This window comes from Bombyx mandarina, chromosome 10 (genome assembly GCF_030267445.1).
Source record: "Bombyx mandarina strain Sakado chromosome 10, ASM3026744v2".
NCBI classification, from domain to species: Eukaryota; Metazoa; Arthropoda; class Insecta; order Lepidoptera; family Bombycidae; genus Bombyx; species Bombyx mandarina.
In genome coordinates, this window is record NC_143217.1 from 8,775,435 (window position 1) to 8,795,906 (window position 20,472).

The window sequence follows — 20,472 nt, forward strand, 5'->3', positions numbered from 1 at the left end:
ATTGCTTAGATGGGTGGACGAGCTCACAGCCCACCTGATGTTAAGTGGTTACTGGAGCCCATAGACATTTACAACGCAAATGCGCCACCAACCTTGAGATATAAGTTTTAAGGTCTCAGTATAGTTACAACGGCTGCCCCACCCTTCAAAACGAAACGCATTACTGCTTCACGGCAGAAATAGGCAAGGCGGTGTTACCTACCCGTCCGGACTCACAAGAGGTCCTACCACCAGTGGTGTCGCGAATTTTTTTTTAGGTCTTTTAAAGGGGAACAATTCTGTCATACATTATTTTAGCAAAACTCTAACGCACGCAGCGGAAGCTCTCAAAAAAGAAAAAATAACACCGATTTTGAAACATTCTTCATTGGTGCTCCGCTTGCATTGGTCTTAGCGTGATGTTATATAGCCTATAGCCTTCCTCGATAAATGGGCTATCTGACACTGAAAGAATTTTTCAAATCGGACCAGTAGTTCCTGAGATTAGCGCGTTCAAACAAACAAAACTCTTCAGCTCTGTAATATTAGTATAGATAAGCACGCTAGTGGTGGATTACACAAAATTCACAGTTTATTTAATTGTGTATTAGGTAAACGTATAAACACATCTAAAATATACGCATAAAAATAAATCAGGTACAGAGGCACTGCTAATTTCTTTAAGAAATCACTTCCAGTAGACCTCCTAAGGGAGCTTCAAGATAATGATAAAAAAATGATGTTTTGCCTGACATGTCCTTGAACTCAGTTTCCTGTTTCAATAAATATTGTAATTTATTTGTTTATTTCTATTGAAACAGGTACAGTATTTTGTTGGGGTCTCAACGGTGTGCCTGATAAGGAAGCCACGCAAACCCCTTGCACGTATTTAGTAACAGATGAAACGATCCCACGACCGCCTTCTAATTGTGAAGCTTTGATAACTGAAACAAGAGACATTATTGTTAATTGTGAGAAGGGTCACAGCGGGGGATTGCCACAGGTTAATAATAATATATTATCTATACCGTTTTTTTTTTTTTTTTTATTGCTTAGCTGGATGGACGAGCTCACAGCCCACCTGGTGTTAAGTGGTTACTGGAGCCCATACACATATACAACGTAAATGCGCCACCCACCTCGAGATATAAGTTCTAAGATCTCAGTATAGTTACAACGGCTACCCCACCCTTCGAACCGAAACGCATTACTGCTTCACGACGGAAATAGGCGGGGTGGTGGTACCTACCCGTGCGGACTCCCAAGAGGTCCTACCACCAGTGGAAAATTAATATGGAAAATAAATAATTAGGCAGGGACCTTGTTTTTTTCGGTTTTAAAGACCTATATCTACATATAATTAAAATTACTTTTACCGTTTACTTACGCTTTTATTGTTTTTGTTTTATTATTTCCGAAATTTCGTATACTACAGTTTCAGTGGTGAAAGAAGATTAAGTTCTTGTACGTCTACATTCAAAATTTCTAACAAAATTTCAAGCTATTTCAAAATAAAATAGTTCAATACTACCGATTTCCTTTTTTTGTGTAGTTGGTATCGCCAGCCATTATCCTTTTTTTTTTCAAAAATAGAAAATCAATCAAAATAGAAAATGTGATAAAAATCTTAATATTGAGGCGTCAACAAAAAGTTAAATAATTTTAATACTTAACAGTAGCTTACAGTGTGGCTAGGATTTAAAATGTATCCTAAATATCTGCTGTATATTGTAGATACACTGTCCATTACTATTACTGGTAAAAAAAAAAAAAATTGAAAAATATTGATGTACCCATGTATTATGTTTCAAACGTTAAATAATTTGACAGCGCTTCAAGTTTTTCGTCAAAGAGGAAGACACAGATAAACTCATAATATCCATTGTGAGTACAGAACCGGAATTTAAAATAGCGGAACCGAAGCAAGAAAGATACAAGTTTACTGTAATTGCAGTAAATGACAAAGGGGAAAGTGATAGTGTAGAAATTCTTAAAGAAGACATCATTAACAACATTCCAGGTTAATTTGGTACCTCAATAATTCGCATATGGCTAGCTGTATTATCATATAAATTGCACATTGTAATTACTCGAGCAGCGAAAGACGCCCTTCCTGTAATTATTGCCCGTTTAAAATTATGCATACTTCATTTGGTGTTTCGACAAAAGTATCGCCTTACCAATATAAATCTTTAGATTACTTATTATAATAACGGAGCGAATGGGGCATAAAATAGTCGAATGATATTTTCAAGTATGTTCTGGGATCCATTTAATGCACATCGAAATTTTTTTTTTTTTTTTTAATTTTATTAGACTTTTCTAGAAAATGGTTTGTGTCCTTATCCGACCGCGACGGGGCAACGCAAAGCCGCCGTCACCCGAAACATGTCTTGTCGGATCATCTGGATTCACTCTCCGTGCTTTTAGGCCTCTCAAGCACCGGTCACCATCCTCGTCGAATTCGTCGATTACGACGAAAAGTTCGGCGAGCGAACTAGCCCATCGACACAGCCCACTGAGTTTCTTGCCGAAACTTCTCAGTGGGTCGCGATTCCGATCCGGTGGTAGATTTTGCGAAGCACTGCTCTTGCTAGGGCTAGCGTTAGCAAATTCTCTCAGGTTGAGCTCGTGAGCTCACCTACCCGTCCGGGCGTAGCTGGAATAGCCTCTTAGGCTACCAGCGAAATCCAGAAAAAAAAAGTTTGTGTCGGTTGGTTTAGACCCGGATCAGCCCCAGAGCGCTGTCGCGAACATAACGACGCTATCCCTGGCGCTGTGCGGTGGCGTGGCGCTAGTGGCGCTGGCGGCGTGCGGGCTCGTGCTGTGCGCACACGACCGCGGCTCCGCGCTTGACCTGCCGCGGCCGCACTCGGACCCGCCGCTCTGCGCCTACAATACTGAAGGTATGCTTACTGCCCACCAATATCCCACGCTCAGTGTGCTTAGTGCGAGTTTTTTAACGTTCTCGATAGCTTATAAGTTAACTCAAATTTTTATGCAGTTGGAACAGCGCCCCTAGCGGCAAACGTATGCAAACGTTCCAACTCCATACAGACATACGAGAACCAAAAAAAAACTCGCACTAAGCACACAGTTGCCTGATTGATGTACATGGCTAATATACTCAGATAACTGAAAATTTTGAATACCGTTACTTGCATTTTTTTCTACTTTATAAACTCACTTATAGACTGAAATTACTTTTTTTGACAAAATTTGTAAACGTACACATTTCATTTAGATGAAAAAAAATAGTAACCGCGACAGTCCCGCTTCTGAATCACCATAGTTATATGATAACCAGACCAGAGATATGACCGCGTCTTAAATATAATCAATAAGGTTTAATTACAAAATGTATTTCTCTTAAAGAATCGAACTGCGAGACTTACCACGGCAGCGAAGACGGGAGCGAGTGCAACGTGAGACGCACGGAGTCGTTCCGGCGAGCCGTCTCGAGGTACCCGTCGAAGAATTTCGACGTGAGGAGAACGAGCTCGTTTCATTCGGCGCGCTACGCGAACGATACCGAGCCAGAACCTTCGAGCAAGTGCAACGACGTCATCCGCTACGGGAACAACTGCAGAGTGCACTCGCTACAGAACATCAGCAGGAAGAGGGACACGGATGCCTTGTGCGATCATTTGGTTCTACATCTGCCGCCGGAAACGAGTTACGGTGTTCCTAAGCCGGTACGACTGATTGTGCAGCTTGCATCTCGGCGATACTCAAACGTTTATTTGTATAAAACAAAACAACAAAAACAAATTCTTAAGAAATCTTTTTGTGGAATATGTATCAAAAATCTCATAGTGAATTTACAAAGCAAGCAAAATTTGTGTAAATACTGATCTATCTCGCCTTTATCTGCCTCGTGGCAGTCATGCGGTCTAGTTTATAAGACCACTAGCGACCCGCCCTCGATTCGCTTCGGAAACTGTCATTTATTATTGATTTCTCCACTATTTAATGGATGTTATTATACATATAAACCTTAAATTCAATCACTCTATCTATTAAAAAAACCGCATCAAAATCCGTTGCGTAGTTTTAAAGATTTATGCATACACAGGGATATAGGGACAGAGAAAGCGACTTTGTTTTATACTATGCAGCGAAGACACAATAGGGTTGAGACTTAGAACGTGGGTCTTGGGAACATCTATCTATCTCGCTTTCACGCTAAAATTTTAATGGAGGTTTTGATTTTGATTGTATTATTATTACAACAATTTACGTTGCTTACAGATGAACACGTTTTACACGATACCGCGTAAAACGAGGCAAAAACAAAGCAGGGAACTGAGCGACGAGACTTCCGAAATAACTCAAACGTCCGACGGATTTTCGTTGCCGCCCCCGCCGGACGAGTTCGGGACCTACAGGGCCGCAACCAGGATCCGGGATATACCGAAAGCCACGCCTACATACACGACGGTCGTAAAGAAGAACTCCACCGGAAAGGAGCCAGTCAAATATCAACAGTACAACGATGCGATATCGTCAATGAACACTGTCGGAGTCGTGCCGACAATTAGCGCGACGCAAGCGAGCGTGTACACGTATCCTGACGACGACCACCGCGGGCACCAGGTAAATACTAATCCTTTTGAAGACGATTCATCGTAGACGAATGTTTTTTAACGAATTCTTAATTTTAAAGGAAACGCCGAGCACTCTCGGAACCGCTAGCGTCATACCCACTTACAAAGCTTATTTTACCCCAAGAGAGTGCGGACTGTAATAGCATTATGTACTTTTTAGTAACAACGATTTCAACATCATTTTTAGGATTTTAATTTATTCGAAGCGAAGCGATCGCGACCCGCCATCGCTTCGCTTCGGAAACTGTAATTTATTATTGATTTCTCCACTATTTAATGAATGTTATTATACATTTAACCTTCCTCTTCAATCACTCTATCTATTAAAAAAAACCGCATCAAAATCCGGTGCGTAGTTTTAAAGATTTAAGCATACATGTTTTATACTATGTAATGAAGATGAGAGAATCTTACACCTTTTACCAAATAATCTAGATCTCACTATTCAGTAGATTTACTAATGAAACGAATATTGTTACACGATAAATATTTATTTACAAAAATAGAAACATTTTTTTTTCTTCACAAAATCAGTTAAGAATTAAACTAGATCACTTTTTGAAATACATGATTAAATGAGGTATTATATTATATGGAACAATAACCGTGACTATTACATTATACGGTACAAAACATTTTCATTATAATTCAATGTTATTATTCACTGCCAACGGAACAAACAATTCTGCCAGTTAATTATGTATAGTCTAAATATTTGTGCACACTAAAATGTTATTAGTTATATCTGAGAACTGTACCAATGAAACGAAATAAAAAAAATAAACAAGCAAGATTCCATGTTTTTATTTATGATCAAATTATTCAATAGTTATTTTTATCAACAGTCAATTTTTGATTTAATTTACTAACAAATTATTATTATTACAACTAATTAGAAATATTTTATTGAAACCAGTTTTTGGTAAAATGTCAATCACGCAAAGAAATTAAGCTCTCATCACATTTAATAACCTAACATAGTACAAATAGGCGAATTAAGAGGTAATATTAAAAATAAGTGAAAGTTATATGAAAACTATCACTCTGTGTTTTGAATTTGTAACCAATGCTTAAATTCATTTATAAACTTTGGCTCTGTGCTTTACTCAATGACGCTCAGCTATAGATGGGATACTTAATATTAGATTTATTTTAATGAATATTTGCCCAAAGTATACGTACATTGTTTAGTATATAAAAATTAAAAATCCATGTTAATATACTAATATCAGTCTTGAACAAAAAAGGTGACGAAATCAGACTGAACAGAATTAAAAAAAAAAACTAAAATGTTTCAGTGAAAATAATAACTAAAAACTTATCATTAATCCATACGATCTAGGTGCGCCTGTGCGACTGACAACCTTTCTATCAGGTGTTGTGTGTTGGGACGAGCCTGTTAACAATGACATATTAAATACATTTCTGTAATATATTGGCAAATGTGACACTGTAAATGTAAAGGAAACAAAGGAATCATTAAATTAACAGGCGAGAGTTACATCTTCTGCATGAAACCGTTCACAACAAGCCCGGACAGTTGCAAGGAATCTTTTGTACTCCTCATAATATTTATTTTCGCAGTAAGCAACACCACGGCTTTTCAAATATGCAATTTTCTTTCAAATATGCTTCTCGACAATAAACATACCATTACTTATTATATCATTACTAATACCCGGTCACCGTCCTCGTCGAACCCGTCGCTTGCGACGAAGGGCCGGTCACCGTCCTCGTCGAACCCGTCGCTTGCGACGAAGGGCTCGACGAGCGAATTAAACCATAATAGACACAGCCCACTGAGTTTCTCGACGGATCTTCTCAGTGGGTCGCGTTTTCGATTCGGTGGTAGATTCTGCGAAGCACTGCTCTTGCTAGGGTCAGTGTTAGCATCACTCCGGTTCGAGCCTCGTGAGCTCACCTACACGTTAGGGTGAAGCTGACATAGCCACTCAAAGCTATCAGCATAGGTATGATAAAAAAAAAATACTAACACAATATATTTATCGACAAATTCTTTTTGATAAATCGAATTAAAATAATGATTTACAAAAGGTTTCAAGCGTAGTCTTCGTTAGTTCTAAAAGAGAAGTCACAAAGTACGGACCTGGAGCGCGGACAGGGCGGCTTCGTGTAGGTCCTTGCAGCGGGCGAGCGCGCGGCGCCGCACGTGCGCTGCGAGCGGCTGCACGTGCGCGCGCGCCGCCTCCAGCAGCCGCGCCGCCGCGCCGCACGCGTGCGTCTCCTCGCCGCAGCCCAGCCATACGCGCTCGTTCACGCTCACCAGCCTGCGACCACGACAACTCTACATCTGTGTGGCTTAGTGCGAGCTTTTTAATGTTCTCGACAGAGTATAAGTTAACTCAAATTTTGTATGGAGTTTAAACGTTTGCCTACGTTTGCCGCTAGAGGCGCTGTTCCAACTGTTGTAACTGAGACCTTAGAACTTATATCTCAAGGTGGGTGGCGTTTAAGTGGTTAGATGTCTATGGGCTCCAGTAACCACGTGACACCAGGTGGCAGTGAGCTCGTCCACCCATCTAGGCAATAAAAATAAAACTTCCAAATTTGAGTTAACTTTTACGCTATCGAGAACGTTAAAAACTCACACTAACCACACTGGCTTACTAGCGTGCGCTTTCGGGCACCGCATAACCCATACACAATACAATTGAAACTACTACCGAGAGATGATTCAAATTGATTATTGATGAGTAAAGAGATGAGTGATTAGTATGAAATATAGCTTTTTTTATAATTTACAACAATATAGGAATTAAGCTTAAGAATAAAAACGAACATATTTATTAGTGTTAAGACTGGTAAAATAAACATCACACAAACATTTAATTTTAATTGTATTTTTTTGTCCAGGCTCATGTTCTGGTTGGTACCAACTGTACCATGGTATGTGGATTGAAATTCTCGCAGGCATAATGAAGTAAAGTAGGTATCATAATTTTTCTATGTCTTTGAACATTACAGAAGTTTTTCAACATATTTTAGCAAAGATAGTTTATTTATTATACATTCTTGTTTTATTACTATCATAATTTATTTATAAAACGACAGACTTCGTGACTATAATTAAAATATACGACTGTTTATAATGACTTCTTTAGACGTTATTAGATTCTTACGTGACTCGTAAAAAACACTGCAAATACCTAAACACAAATAACTGGACGAAAAATTATAATGTAAATAAAATTTCCATACTTGATGTAAATATCCAGTACTTGTTCCAGCGAGACTCCGATACTTAGAATCGCTTTGAACACCATGCTCTGATCCGCTCGAAGTTTACAGCTCATTATTTCTAACTGGCGTGCAATGAAATCTGTAATTAACAAAAAAAAAAAGATTATTTTTGTTAATAAAGTTGTTTTGTTCGCTTTAGTCATTTTGCGGAACTTTTTTTTTCTACCTAAGCTGAGAGCCTTGAGAGGAGCTCGGGGCTCAAACCTGACGACGTTTCTAACAAGAGCCGTGCTTCGCAGAATCTACCACCGGATCGGAAACGCGACCCACTGAGAAGATCCGGCGAGAAACTCAGTGGGCTGTGTCTGAGGGTTAATTTACTCGTCGAGCCCTTCGTCGCAAGCGACGGGTTCCACGAGAACGATGACCGGTGCTTGGGGTACCTAAAAGCACCGTTAGTGGATCGGGAAGGTCCGAAATAACGTAGCGGAACTGCTAAACACTCACACAGCGGGAAACAATGTCCGGTGTTGACGTATTCGCGTCCCAGAGTGGTGATTTTACTGAGCACCGAGGCCAGCCTCTCGTCGGGCGCGGGCAGGGCGCTGGCGGCCGCCTCCGCCTCCGCCAGAATGTTGCTCCAGATGTTCTCGACCAGCAGCGCGTCGTTGTGCCCCGAGCACTGCACGATGGCCAGCTTGCACTCCCACAGGTTGTAGCGGTCCGCGTACTCCTCATACAGCTGTCAGATTTATAAACAGCAAAAACTTTTCTTTAATAGCAGTCGAGACGGGCTAAGTTAAGCTGCGAGTTCATGACGCTATTTAATTATGTTTTAGATTTAAAAAAATATCTATTGTAGTGTATTATAGTAATTGAAAATTTGACAGATATTTCAAAAATATGTAAGTGTCAAGGTATTATTATGTACTAGCGAGTCGCCCTCGCTTCGCTTCGGAAACATTAAATTTTATTATTGATAGCCGAGTCCCGCGATTTTACCTGCGATTATTTTTGTACCGCGGGAGACGGCGCGGGGCGAAGCTAGTTTAAAAAAAGTAGCCTAAGTTACTCCTTATATCATCAGCTACCTATCAGTGAAAGTCTCGTCAAAATCGGTCCAGCCGTTCCAGAGATTAGCCGGAACAAACAGACAGACAGACAAAAATTGTAAAAAAATATATTTTTTTGTATGTACCATACATATATTCATATGCATGTAGTAAAAAGCGGTTATTTCAATATTACAAACAGACATTCCAATTTTATTTATATGTATAGATAAGGATAAAAGGTATTTGATAAAAACGCTAATAGTTCAAGATGATTGAGCATAATAAAGACATTTTTATAAATATTTAAATTAATTTAAGATGTGTGAGCACCTGCGTGATCTCGAGCAGCTCGTCGTCCAGGCGCTGCATGTGCGGCGGCGGCGGGCGGCGCGCGGCGGGCAGGGCGGCGGCGGCGGCGCGCACGGCCCGCTGCACGCGCGCCACCTCGCCCGCCTCCTCCAGCCGCCGCACCACCTCCCCGCCGCCCGCGCCCGCGCCGCGCACGCACACCACGCCCGCGCACAGCCACGACATGCGCTGCGCCAGCGTCGCGCCCGACCTGCACATACCAAACCACACGTGCTGACATTATTCTCAAGCAAATTACTTATGTGGGTAAATATTAATTTCGAACTCCATAAGTTTACAGCGCACATTTTAAAAATATGGTTTCCAAGATTATAAAGTACTTGAAATAACGATGGCATCAAATTAATTATACAAAACAACAACAAACATTTTTTTTATTTACCTCCAATGCCCATTAACGAGTATACAAGTTACCCTTAAACATCACATTGTAATATTATTATTAATTAATGGATACAGAACGAAAGTAAGCATACCCCGGTCTAGTAGCGAGTCCCTCTAGGACTTGTGCGGCTGCGAGATGATCTCCGCACTTCTCTAAGACCTTCCACAGCAGGTCCAGTAGGTGGAGGGAAGCTGCGGGCGGCGCCGATCTAGCCGCCGCCTGCAGGTACGTCCGCAATGAGGCAGGTGGCGCCCTCCCCAGCGACAATAATTCTGCAATGTTATCAGAAATGTTCACTTCGCTCCATTCCCGCCTCGTCTCAGTCGTAGAACTTTATCTCTGACATGCACGTACCCGAACCGAGATTCTTGGAGACTAGCCATTCATAAACGGCGACATGCAACAGTTCGTCATCTCGTGACAAGCACTCCCACACCAGCTTTCTACCCTGAAACCAAGGAAAAGACAAGATTTAACGAGGCGAAAAATTTTCAAAAAAAATTCAACAGGGATATTTGTGATAGCGTCCGGTTGGACCAGTCTACTGTCTATAGTCCAAGTGTTTCACAGTCGGATAGACTAAACTCACTGGCGCTACCATTATTACTCATTATCCTTATTTTGGTTCTGTTAATGTAAAATTTTATATCTATGCAGTAGGTAACGTTGATATATAATGTTGAAAGTGAAGTGGATGGATATGAGTCCAAATCCCGCAAGTTGTTATCAATGTTATATATACAATGCAATTGAGACTTGGACCTCTTGTATTAAGATGAGTGACAGCTTATAGGTGTGATACCTATGGTCTTTGGTAACCACTTTACATCAGATGAAGAAAAAAAAAACAATCATGTCGAAAAAAAATTATATATCATATACTACTGGTACAGTTATTGGACAACTTTAAAATATAATTTGTATTATTGCATACTTGATAGTTGGCATCAGCAGGGGACAGAGTGACGTCAGCGTCGGCGGAGTGCTGCGAGGGCGCTCGGTGCGGGGAGGGCTCGGCGCCCGGCGCCTCGTTGCTGCGCTCGTAAAGACGCTCCAGAGCAGCACACACTTCGCGATATATTTCCATTCTAAATTCATAACCATTAATAAATTAATTTCTATAAAGTAGTCAATAATTAAATACGTGATCGTAACTTAAAAAATTACACGACAGTTCGTTGTATTCTATTATTGTTTCACGAACTATTGTCGGCCCGAAAGAAGAAAAAGAATATCATTTGTTCCTTGCCCACTCCCTCTATGCATATTTTTATGAATTTTTTTTGACAGTGCTATGTGATGGTGGTTAAATGCTTTTTACAATAAAAGTATTTTATTTTTGAATAGTGTCAATAAGATCTCTTGTATTTCCGTATTACTTGTCGAACAGACTGTTGTTTTGTACGTATTTATTTTTTCAGTTTTCTACCTTTATTTTATCAACGTTTGGCGATAAAAAATACATATACATTTTTTTTATTATCGCCTTTTGGATAAAGAAAATTATTGTAGTTCTCATTTATTTCAGTTTGTGATGACACTTGTACAAATTTTGTTATCTCTTATTGGTACTCTAGGGAAGGTTTCTGTCATGGTACCGTAAAGTATGACAGGTAGCGAATATATCCAAGAAATATTTGTTTTTCGCACTAGTAGAACGTAAACGGGTCTCACTAGTCATATTTTAAAAAAACATTTTTTATATTTACAACTTTACCTTCTGTAATAAGCTAAATGTCCTTCTCTATCTTGCGTGGGCTGATCACTTTTATAGTAATGCAGTGCTTTATCCTGAGGATCGAGTTTGCAGGCACAAGTAGCGCACAGTTCCACCACCCCCGAGTAAAACCCAACAGATGCCAGTTTTGAACAAACCAATGGCAGGTTCACATTTGGGGCCACATCCTGTATCAAAATATATAGATTAGCACTTAATATTATATATAACTATGTTGTTTACGTGTATGACAGCAAACTGTTCACTTACTTTACACAGTTTTAGGGCATGCTGCAACATTTCTTCCCTTTCCGTGGGATTCTTTTGTTGTTTGGCAAACATCAAGAGTTCGTTGGCCTGGAAAAAATTAACTTTTAATAAAGTAATTATTTGCAAAATTGCAACATATTTGGACAAATAAAAATTCTAGATTACCTTGGAGCAAGTAGCGTCTTCTTGTCTGTACAATGTTGGACATAATTGTCGTAGTTTCTGTGAAATTCCATCAACAGAAGCATTGTCACGCAGATATCCTGCCACCAAAGATCCCAGAAGTAAACATGCTACTTCCTGACCACCAACCAATAATTCTCTAAAAATTAAAAAAGGACATTAATAATATTGACATTTGATGATTGCTTGCTATATAAATTTTCCAAAAGGACAATTTCACAATTTATAAAATTTAAGACAAAGAGCGAGTGAAATAATCAATTAAAAAAAAATTGTTAAATTTATGTATTATAGATTTTTTCATGATATCTGTTATTATAATAGTTTTTACCTAAAACTTGCTGCTTGAAGAGCATTCTGCTGATCTGCGGGCAGGCTCGCGGCTATCACGTGAAACTGGTGCTCACATAGTACTCTCCATAGATTCAACATTTCTATTGCCATTGCTGTAAACATAAATCAACATCATTTGGAAATACATGTAATACTGTAACTTTACAACAATACTTATAAATGGGAGTGTGTTTGTTGATTTATACTTCTTTTATGAAACAGAACAATAGATTCATGTGGTTTTTTCAAAGCTCTAAATCTTCGTTTTTATCCTGAGAAAAAGTAATATCAGCTAAATACTTAATTATTACAATGTTAGGTCTACAAGCTCACAGCCCACCTGATGTTAAGTGGTTACTGGAGCCCATAGACATCTACAACGTAAATGCGCCACCCACCTTGAGATATAAGTTCTAAAGTCTCACGTATAATTACATTACGTATATTAGCATTACAGTAAATTCTGTAATGACATGATTATTGCTGCTTTATAATTAATATAGTTTAATTAATAAAGATTGAAGAACGTTAATAAAGATTAAAAGAGTAACGATATTATTCTAACAGTCAAAATTCGTTAAAAATTCGGTAGGCAGTGGCTTGGCTATGCCCCTGGTATTGCTGAAGTTCATGGGCGACGGTAACCACTCACCATCAGGTGGACCGTATACTCGTCTGCCTACAAGGGCAATAAAAAAAAAGGAAAAAAAAATAACGCCTACTCAGAAATGTAAATTTACTTACAGACAAATAACTTCAATGCATTTAGCGATGTGTGCTCTTCAGAATGTTGCGGCGCCAATGTGCGCTGCATGAACGCCGCCACACGTTGCAACTTCTTGGCTATGTACGCACAGTCCTCGCCTGTCACTTGACTAGACATCTGAGAATGTACGGAATATCAGATCTCAATTAATTGTCATACGATAATTAGTTTTAAATTATGGTGACTGGTTTATTACTTACGAATTCTTTACTGTCCGGAGTCTGGGATTTCGAGACGCATTTTAAATTCCATATCGGCAACAGTATTCGACCGACGTAAATATAGAGGCCGTTGTGTTTCGCACTAAATTCAATTGGCACAGGGTAGTTAGGGTCTCTTTGTTGCTGAGTGATGTTTCCATTGAACGACGTCTGGTTGTACGGGGTCGGACTCATAGAGTATTGCGGCTGTTGCGTCATCATCGAGTGGTTCGGCGACCCCGGGAATGACTGGTTCATGTGTTGTTGGTACGACTGATTGAACTTGTTTGCCTGCGGTCCCTGAATTTGACCCTGCGGCCCTCTCGACATGGGCGTTGACATTTGTCGCGGTGAAAATTTGGGTGAACCTAAAAAATCACGAATAATTTATTGCAAGACATTCAACTAAAAAAAACGAAAACTTAAATAACATTTTTGTGTATACCTACCTATACTGGAAGGCATCTGTGAAGAGTGCTGATAGATTGGAGCTGGAGTCATCTGGGTCCCATATAAGAAGAATGCTCTGGTAGCCCACTCGCTGATTGAGAGGTCACTGCTGGTGGTATCCTCGCACGCCAAATACAAGGCGCATGCGCATGCTTGTTCTACACTGTGCAGCTGTAATAATAGTTACCATTTATTTATACTTAATATTATAAAGAGGAAAGATTTGTTTGTTTGTATTGAATAGGCTCCGAAACTACTGAACCGATTTTAAAAATTCTTGCACTGTTTGGAAGCTGCACTGTCCCTCAGTGACATAGGCTATTTTTTAAATTAGGGATCATTCTTTATTTATAACTTTATATACTAGACAGTATAAAGGCGGACTTAATGCCATAGAAATTCTCTAATAGTCTACCTTAGGGGAGTGCAGAGATGAACCTTGGTAGGTGTAGTGTGATAGTGATATTACTTAAACATATGTGTATATATAACATACATATATTTATAGATACAAATACGCGTACTTAAATAAATACATACGATAATATTACGACAGTACAAGTAGAGTACACTCAATATTGTTCGGTCCTACCATGTGTGTGTTTAAATGATCATGATATACCTGAAAGAAGTCCTTAACAGCATGTGCTTCAGGGCCCCGACAGTCTCTAAGTAATGTTCGTAGTATGTCTGGAGCAGCTCCGGCTGTTATGATACAGGCTCCCGCCCCTGTCACTACTGCCCATCGCGAGACACACCACACTTCTGGTAAATGGACATTATTTTGTTTATTTGAACTATATCCTGAATTCATGTTTTTCATCAACCTGGATCGAGAATCCGATTTGTGAATGTAATCATGGCAATAAAAACCTTTTTTAGTGAGAAGAGCGTTGGATATGTGAGCGGCGTGCTGGTGAGGCAGCGCAGTGAGCGCCCAGGCGGGCCCGTCCAGCGCCAGCACGGTGTGCGCCTCGCTGAAGGCCGCGCTGCCCGGGATGACGCGAGACAGGCACCACAGAGTCTCCGCCTCGCCGCCACCGGATGAACATATCATTACCAGGGAACCTGCAATACAAATTAATCCATAATTATGGATATCTTGCTCGACTTTCATCGCCGTTACCTTCCCACGTGCTATTAGTCGACGTCGTAGCCTAAACGCTAAAAGCCACGGGTTAAAAAGTATCAACGATTATGCCGGTATTCAAATATCGGTAACAATTTCTTTAAAGGAATTGTGTAGTTACACCTATTCACATACAAGTACCCTAATGAAGGATGTTTTAAGTTTCAAGATAGATTGTCTAATGTCTATATATGTCGGTATCCTATGCTAGTCATTACTGAAAATAAGAGAGCTTTTTTTTCCTACCTAAGCTGATACCCTTGAAAGTCTATGTCAGCGTAAGTGGGCCAGTAAGTGAGCTCACGGGGCTCAAACCGAGAGTGTTGCTAACACTGGCCTTTAAGTACTTCGCAGAATCTACCACCAGATCGGAAACGCATCCTACGAAGAAGATCCGGTGAGAAACTCAGTGAGTTGTGTCTATGGGTTAACTTACTCGCCGAGCCGTACGTCGCAAGTGACGGGTTCGGTAAGGGCGGTGACCAGCGTTTGAGGTAGCTAAAAGGAGAGAGCTCAAGCTTGTTTACTTAGATCATTCAATGAAAAATCTGTTGTAAGTCATTATTTGTCATTTGTCCTACAGAGGTCAACTAAGTATGCATACCATTTTGTGGAAATTAATTCAACACTCACCATTTTCGTAAACAGCACTGTGAACTTGTTTTGGCTTTAACACTGATGAATTGGGAGTGAATCCAGGGGGCAGCCTTACATGCAGCATTGTTAAGTACTGTGGTCGCTGTATACCACTTTGGTTTGTACTGTAAATCAAAATAGCCTTCACGTAATCAATATTTCATCATGTATTGAATATGTAATGTATATGTAATAATTATATTGTTTTTTTTTTTATGAAGGAAGCATTGCGTTACTGGTGGCCCTTAGGTCTTTCCAGTTCCACTAAGTCAGGTGGTCGAGCACAGGCTCAGCCACTCTTGGTGGATTTGCTAACAGCTACCTAAGCGCCTCTAAAGAAGACCTAAGAACCCAAAAGCAGCTGCTTCACGAATGAATCTACTACCAGATTGTAATCGCGACCCGCTGAGAAGATCCGGTGAGATACTCAGCGGGCTGATATTAAGGTTGGATGGAATTATATTTGGTAGTATATATTATAGTATAGTATTACAGTAGTAGTAAATAAATAGTAAGTAAATAGTAGTATAGTTTTTGGTGGTATAAGTCTGATACAAATCAATACTTACTCTCCACTTCCCGTGCTAAAATATAATCTTGCTCCAGTCTGTGTGACTGCTACTAAATTCAAATGGTCAGACTCTGATTCATCTACAGCAGAAATTGCTATGACAGGTTTGAAGTTGCTTACTTCCAAAGTTCTGTAAATAAAAATTTTGATATAAAGTTTTTTACTACTGATTATTTACTTCTTTGATCTTTCAGAGTTGTGTTTGTATTGAATCTTAAATCAAAAAGAATAATGGTAATGTTAATGTTAAATAAATCATTTAATATTACAAGTCATTTAATATTTACATTTCTTAAGTGAGTTAAATCATAATCTTTTTTTGAATCGGCTAAATGAACCTATTTTTTTCATTATATTTAAGACTGACTCAACTTACTTCACTATATCCACAGCTGCAGATACAATCTTTCCTTGTGTTAGCCTTACAACTCGACTGAGGCTGTCACCATCTTTGCCAAGATCAAATACTTCTATACAGCCTTTTTCACTGAGTGTATACAAAATGTTCCGGGAATCATCAACTTCAATTTTTACTATCGGATCCTCGTCATATAATGCAGCATTTAGAAATGATGGTACTAGGAATGAAAGAGTGCTGGTGGAATGGTTCACTTTCTTGCAATGTTTACCAAACCATCCTAATTGTGCCTGCAAAAGAAGACATCAATAATATACTAGAGTCAACTAAGATTTGTTTTTAATCTAATATTATAACTAATTATAATGAATACCACACTAAATTGTTTTTCCCACATAAACTATCTTTGTACTTCTTTTGCCAAATTAATAATTTTTTTATATAAGAAAATAATAGAAGAAAACATACTATGTGTAGATGTGGTAAATACTGAATGCCAAATATATTCACTCCAATTGTAAATCAAACCTAGTTATTATCTTAACTTCATCTTATCATTTCTTTAGATAGAGTATTATTTTTAATTTTAATAAAAAAGAGGAATGTGATGTTAAAAAAGCTAAAGCCTTTAGCTATCTGTGATAAAATTTAGATTCTCATGGCCTTGAATGGCATGGAATGGGCATACAAGACTTTATTTAATATTATAATTTAAATTTTTTTGTCTGGTCCCTATTTATTTTCATTAATGTATAATTACTAATGGAGATATATAGAAATAGCGTTCCTTATATTTGTTAAATATCTTTAATTTATCCTGGATTTAATTACCTGATACGTTATTTCATACAGACAGCCATCTTTACCTCCCATAAATATTCGACCTCTTGAAGTGGATTTAACACACATCATTGACACACCATCAGTTGGCAGAACAAAGACAGGTTCTGAGACAAGATGTATTTCTTGAAATTCTCTTGGAGAATCGCTTTTGTTTGATGAAAATGTCACACCTGGAAATTAAATTCTTGAAGTCGCAATCAACCATCACAATCAAGCATTTTGAATTTTGTATTCTTACCTAATACAACAATTTCCACTGTTGTCGTGAGAACGAGCAAATACTTGACAAAATTCTGAAACACTCCTGGTTTTGGTTTAACTAAGCCAACACTGACTATGGTTTCTCCTAATCCATCAAAATATGCAACATCACTCCCATGTTCAAATGCCCAAACATATATATTGCTGTCTATTGCAAGCCAAACTCTGCTAATTTCAGGGAAAACTCCCATTAAACAATGGCATTGCATATCTGAATAATATTTAAAAGGAAATCATGAATTATAATTAATTTTATAAAGCAGATTTTTTTAAGTTAGAAAACAATCAATTTTCAGGGTGCTTTCTGTTTGATATACTTTTATTGAGTTAATCTGTCTCAAACACACTTTATTTTTACAATTCTTTAAATTATTTTATAATTTATTTGTTTTGCTTACCAGTACTAATTGCATTTTCAGAACCAAAGTACCCTGACAAGTGTGAATCTATTAAACATTTTATGTGAGACCATCAATTACCAATAAATTACTAATAACTATAAAAAAATTGTAAATTTAAAATTGTAAAGGATACGAGCAAAGTGTTCCATAATCTCTGGTGGCAGAGGCACTTTGTTGAGAATTTTCAACTGTGACAAGTTTGGATGGTTCAGGAGAGCAGCAAGGTTGCGGTAATCGCCAGCATTTAACCCACTGCATGTTGGACTCCGTTGTGCTGCGATGCCAGTTAACTGAAAATTATTACATACATGTTTATTTTTAGACTAAAATTGAAAAACCATTATTCTTAAATTGAGCTTATGCTCAAAAAATGATCGATGATGTTGATTATGTTACCAAAATATGTTTGTAACCTATCTAAGAACATATTTTTGGTTAACTAGATTGAATAAGTAAAAAGAAAGTAACTAATTTTTTGTTTTCAATTTTATACTTTCAATTTATATGCTTTTATTTAACAATTACTTTAATCGCTCAATTACTTACCTCCAAAAAGGAAGGGCGCGAATTATCAAAGCTTATGTACCGGTCAAGCGTACAGCCAGCCAGCTCCAAAGATTCTAGCTGCATTTTGTAGGTACCTCCGTAGAACCTGAGCAATAAAGTATTGCTTAAATCACTTGTGATTGAAAATCTTTATTTCCTATTCCGAAAAATAAAAACTTTAGTTTATTAAAATTCAGATTTGCGAGGTTATGTATCTGTCAAAAAGTTTATCTTCACACCTATTCCTAACATATATCTGTTTGTTCGCAGACTATGAATGATTTTTTTAGCAAAAATTTAACCAATATACGCTGTTAGATCATAAAACTTAGTAAAACATTTTGTGTTTAATAAGTTAAACTATAAACACAAACGGCTGTCTTTGAAGTTTGAACTTTAAAGACACAGCATTGCCAACATTTGAGAAAAAATAGAGTTGCTCCTAAATTAGTATTTTATCCGTCCATTATACCTTAATTTAGTTTTAGTCGTTTTGGATTGAAACAGTTGACACCATTGATAAGACTAAATTTTTATTAAAGTCTTCCCGAAACAAAGTATTAGATTTCTATCAAGGCAAAATATTTTGATTAAGAAATAGTGCAATTGAGTGAGCTCAAGGGGCTCAACCTGACGATGTTGCTAACACGAACCCTAGCAAGAGCCGTGCTTCGCAGAATCTACCACCGGATCGGAAACGCGACCCACTGAGAAGATCCGGCGAGAAACTCAGTGGGCTGTGTCTGAGAGTTAGTTTACTCGTCGAGCCCTTCGTCGCAAGCGACGGGTTCGACGAGAACGGTGACCGGTGCTTGAATTACCTAAAAGCACCGTTAGTGGATCGGGAGGATCCGAGATGACGTGTTTTGGGCGACGTCGACTGCTTTCCATTCTGTCCGCAGGATCGGGAATGTAGTTACCGGCGGCCACGATGAGAGGGTTCTCGTGTCGTGCCGCTTTATCGAAGTGGCGCATGGACGCCGACTGCAGATACTTACTGGTGGACTCTAAGTCCAGGTCGTCATGGAGGTCGACGTTCCTGACGAACCACGGGGCTCCGACGGCTATCCTGCAAAAACGGGATTGAATGACTTGGAATGATTTCAAGTGTATGCGGGCCGCGTGAGCGAACACTACACTTGCATAGGTCATGACGGGGCGTATGCAAGTTTTATAGAGTGTCACCTTATTTCTAAGGGACATTTTACTTCGCCTACATATCATCGGGTAGAGACGTCCTAGAATGAAGGCGGCACGATCGCGTACCGTCTTGATGTGGGGGCGGAATGTCATCCTACTGTCGAGGGTGACGCCTAAATATTTGACCTTCGGGGCCCACGGTATGGGCTGGTCGAACATCGTGATCGGGCGAACGGCGGAGGCGGGGGTATTGACGCGCCTAGTCGGGAGGGTACTTCTCGTGCGTTCCAGCTTACGCATCGTAAAAATGTGCGTTCTTAAACGCCACACAAGGCTGAAATATATTTATTTTATCAATGAAAACTCTTGTCCGGTATCGCAAATATAGCTTCTCAAGGCTATCAGCTTAAGTAGGAAAACCGAATAAAATTATCTTTGAGAGGTTTTTTGGCGTGAACGCGAGGAGCGCAGTTATGTGAAATGTTTTATTTTCTTATTTTAATGTTTCTGTATATGTAATCATGCAACGATGATGGCTTAATAACCGTTTCGCATCTGCGAAAGTGCACAAGTGTGAAAATATTTAGATCAGATCAGAACAAAATATCTTTCTGGGCTGAACTTGTTTGTTAGGTGGGTTTTTATATGTAGGTACCATAAACACAAATACAAAAGAAGACCCTGAGAATTGAATCGGCTTATACGGCTTACTTTTTTACAGCCCTCAAAATAAGTTCTGAATTTGACTATATTGTTTATGTGTGTCTACTACCCCAGAAGTTTTTCCTAGATGAACCGATTTTGATGATTCTTTTTTAATTGAAAACTGTTGCTTTTCAAAGATTGTTTTATTATATTTCCTGGATAAGCCGTTAAGCACACCACCCACAGGCTGTTTTAACGTTTCTTCATGAGTATCGGCATCGTTTAAAATTTAAATGGTAAAATAGCCTTGTACTAACGTCATTAAAGTTTTAATTTAATGTCATAAAATACATTTTAAGAGTAAGGGAATCCATTCTGTATATTTTTTCTTTGTTGTAAATGCTAGATTCTTTATTTAAAATATTAA

At 38.8% G+C, this 20,472-nt stretch overlaps 2 protein-coding genes across 5 annotated transcripts in view; one reads left to right on the forward strand and one right to left on the reverse strand.

Annotated features, from left to right (window-relative positions):
• LOC114252027 (neural cell adhesion molecule 2) overlaps window positions 1-5,377 on the forward strand; it is a 17,834-nt gene extending 12,457 nt beyond the window's left edge. For both annotated transcript variants that reach the window (XM_028186498.2, XM_028186500.2), the window contains exons 11-16: window positions 801-982; window positions 1,810-1,999; window positions 2,703-2,885; window positions 3,355-3,674; window positions 4,231-4,575; window positions 4,646-5,377. In XM_028186498.2, the coding sequence (XP_028042299.2) occupies window positions 801-982; window positions 1,810-1,999; window positions 2,703-2,885; window positions 3,355-3,674; window positions 4,231-4,575; window positions 4,646-4,726 (1,301 nt within the window). In that variant the 3' untranslated portion in view covers window positions 4,727-5,377. The remainder of the gene's footprint in view (window positions 1-800; window positions 983-1,809; window positions 2,000-2,702; window positions 2,886-3,354; window positions 3,675-4,230; window positions 4,576-4,645) is intronic.
• Nup154 (nuclear pore complex protein Nup154) lies at window positions 5,059-18,667 on the reverse strand. Of its 3 annotated transcripts, none has more exons than XM_028186497.2 (25): window positions 18,500-18,667; window positions 18,261-18,366; window positions 17,848-18,004; window positions 17,291-17,524; window positions 17,041-17,222; window positions 16,228-16,499; window positions 15,850-15,981; window positions 15,278-15,405; window positions 14,389-14,583; window positions 14,138-14,280; window positions 13,515-13,686; window positions 13,066-13,433; window positions 12,844-12,982; window positions 12,098-12,212; window positions 11,749-11,905; window positions 11,584-11,670; window positions 11,314-11,501; window positions 10,531-10,684; window positions 9,951-10,044; window positions 9,688-9,868; window positions 9,173-9,401; window positions 8,295-8,529; window positions 7,806-7,926; window positions 6,694-6,874; window positions 5,059-5,982 (listed from the first exon to the last, which is right to left on the reverse strand). In XM_028186497.2, exons 2-25 carry the CDS (start codon window positions 18,342-18,344, stop codon window positions 5,911-5,913), a joined length of 4,020 nt encoding a protein of 1,339 aa, XP_028042298.2. In that variant the 5' UTR covers window positions 18,345-18,366; window positions 18,500-18,667; the 3' UTR covers window positions 5,059-5,910. The 3 variants fall into 3 exon arrangements, with proteins under 3 accessions (XP_028042298.2, XP_089586499.1, XP_089586500.1); XM_089730373.1 differs by having other exon boundaries at window positions 18,261-18,417; window positions 18,500-18,638; XM_089730374.1 differs by lacking the exon at window positions 18,500-18,667 and having other exon boundaries at window positions 18,261-18,460.
• Between the last annotated feature and the right edge of the window lie 1,805 nt (window positions 18,668-20,472).

Bases quoted from the DNA above. Each gene is read 5' to 3' on its own strand.
- Nup154 (XM_028186497.2), bottom strand. From the start codon at position 18,344: ATGCAGCTAGAATCTTTGGAGCTGGCTGGCTGTACGCTTGACCGGTAC. The intron at 11,671-11,748 runs GTAATCTAGAAT...AATTTTTTCCAG, and splicing joins AAGACGCTACTTGCTCCAAG to GCCAACGAACTCTTGATGTT. The intron at 10,045-10,530 runs GTATGCAATAAT...CCTTGGTTTCAG, and splicing joins CTGCTGATGCCAACTATCAA to GGTAGAAAGCTGGTGTGGGA.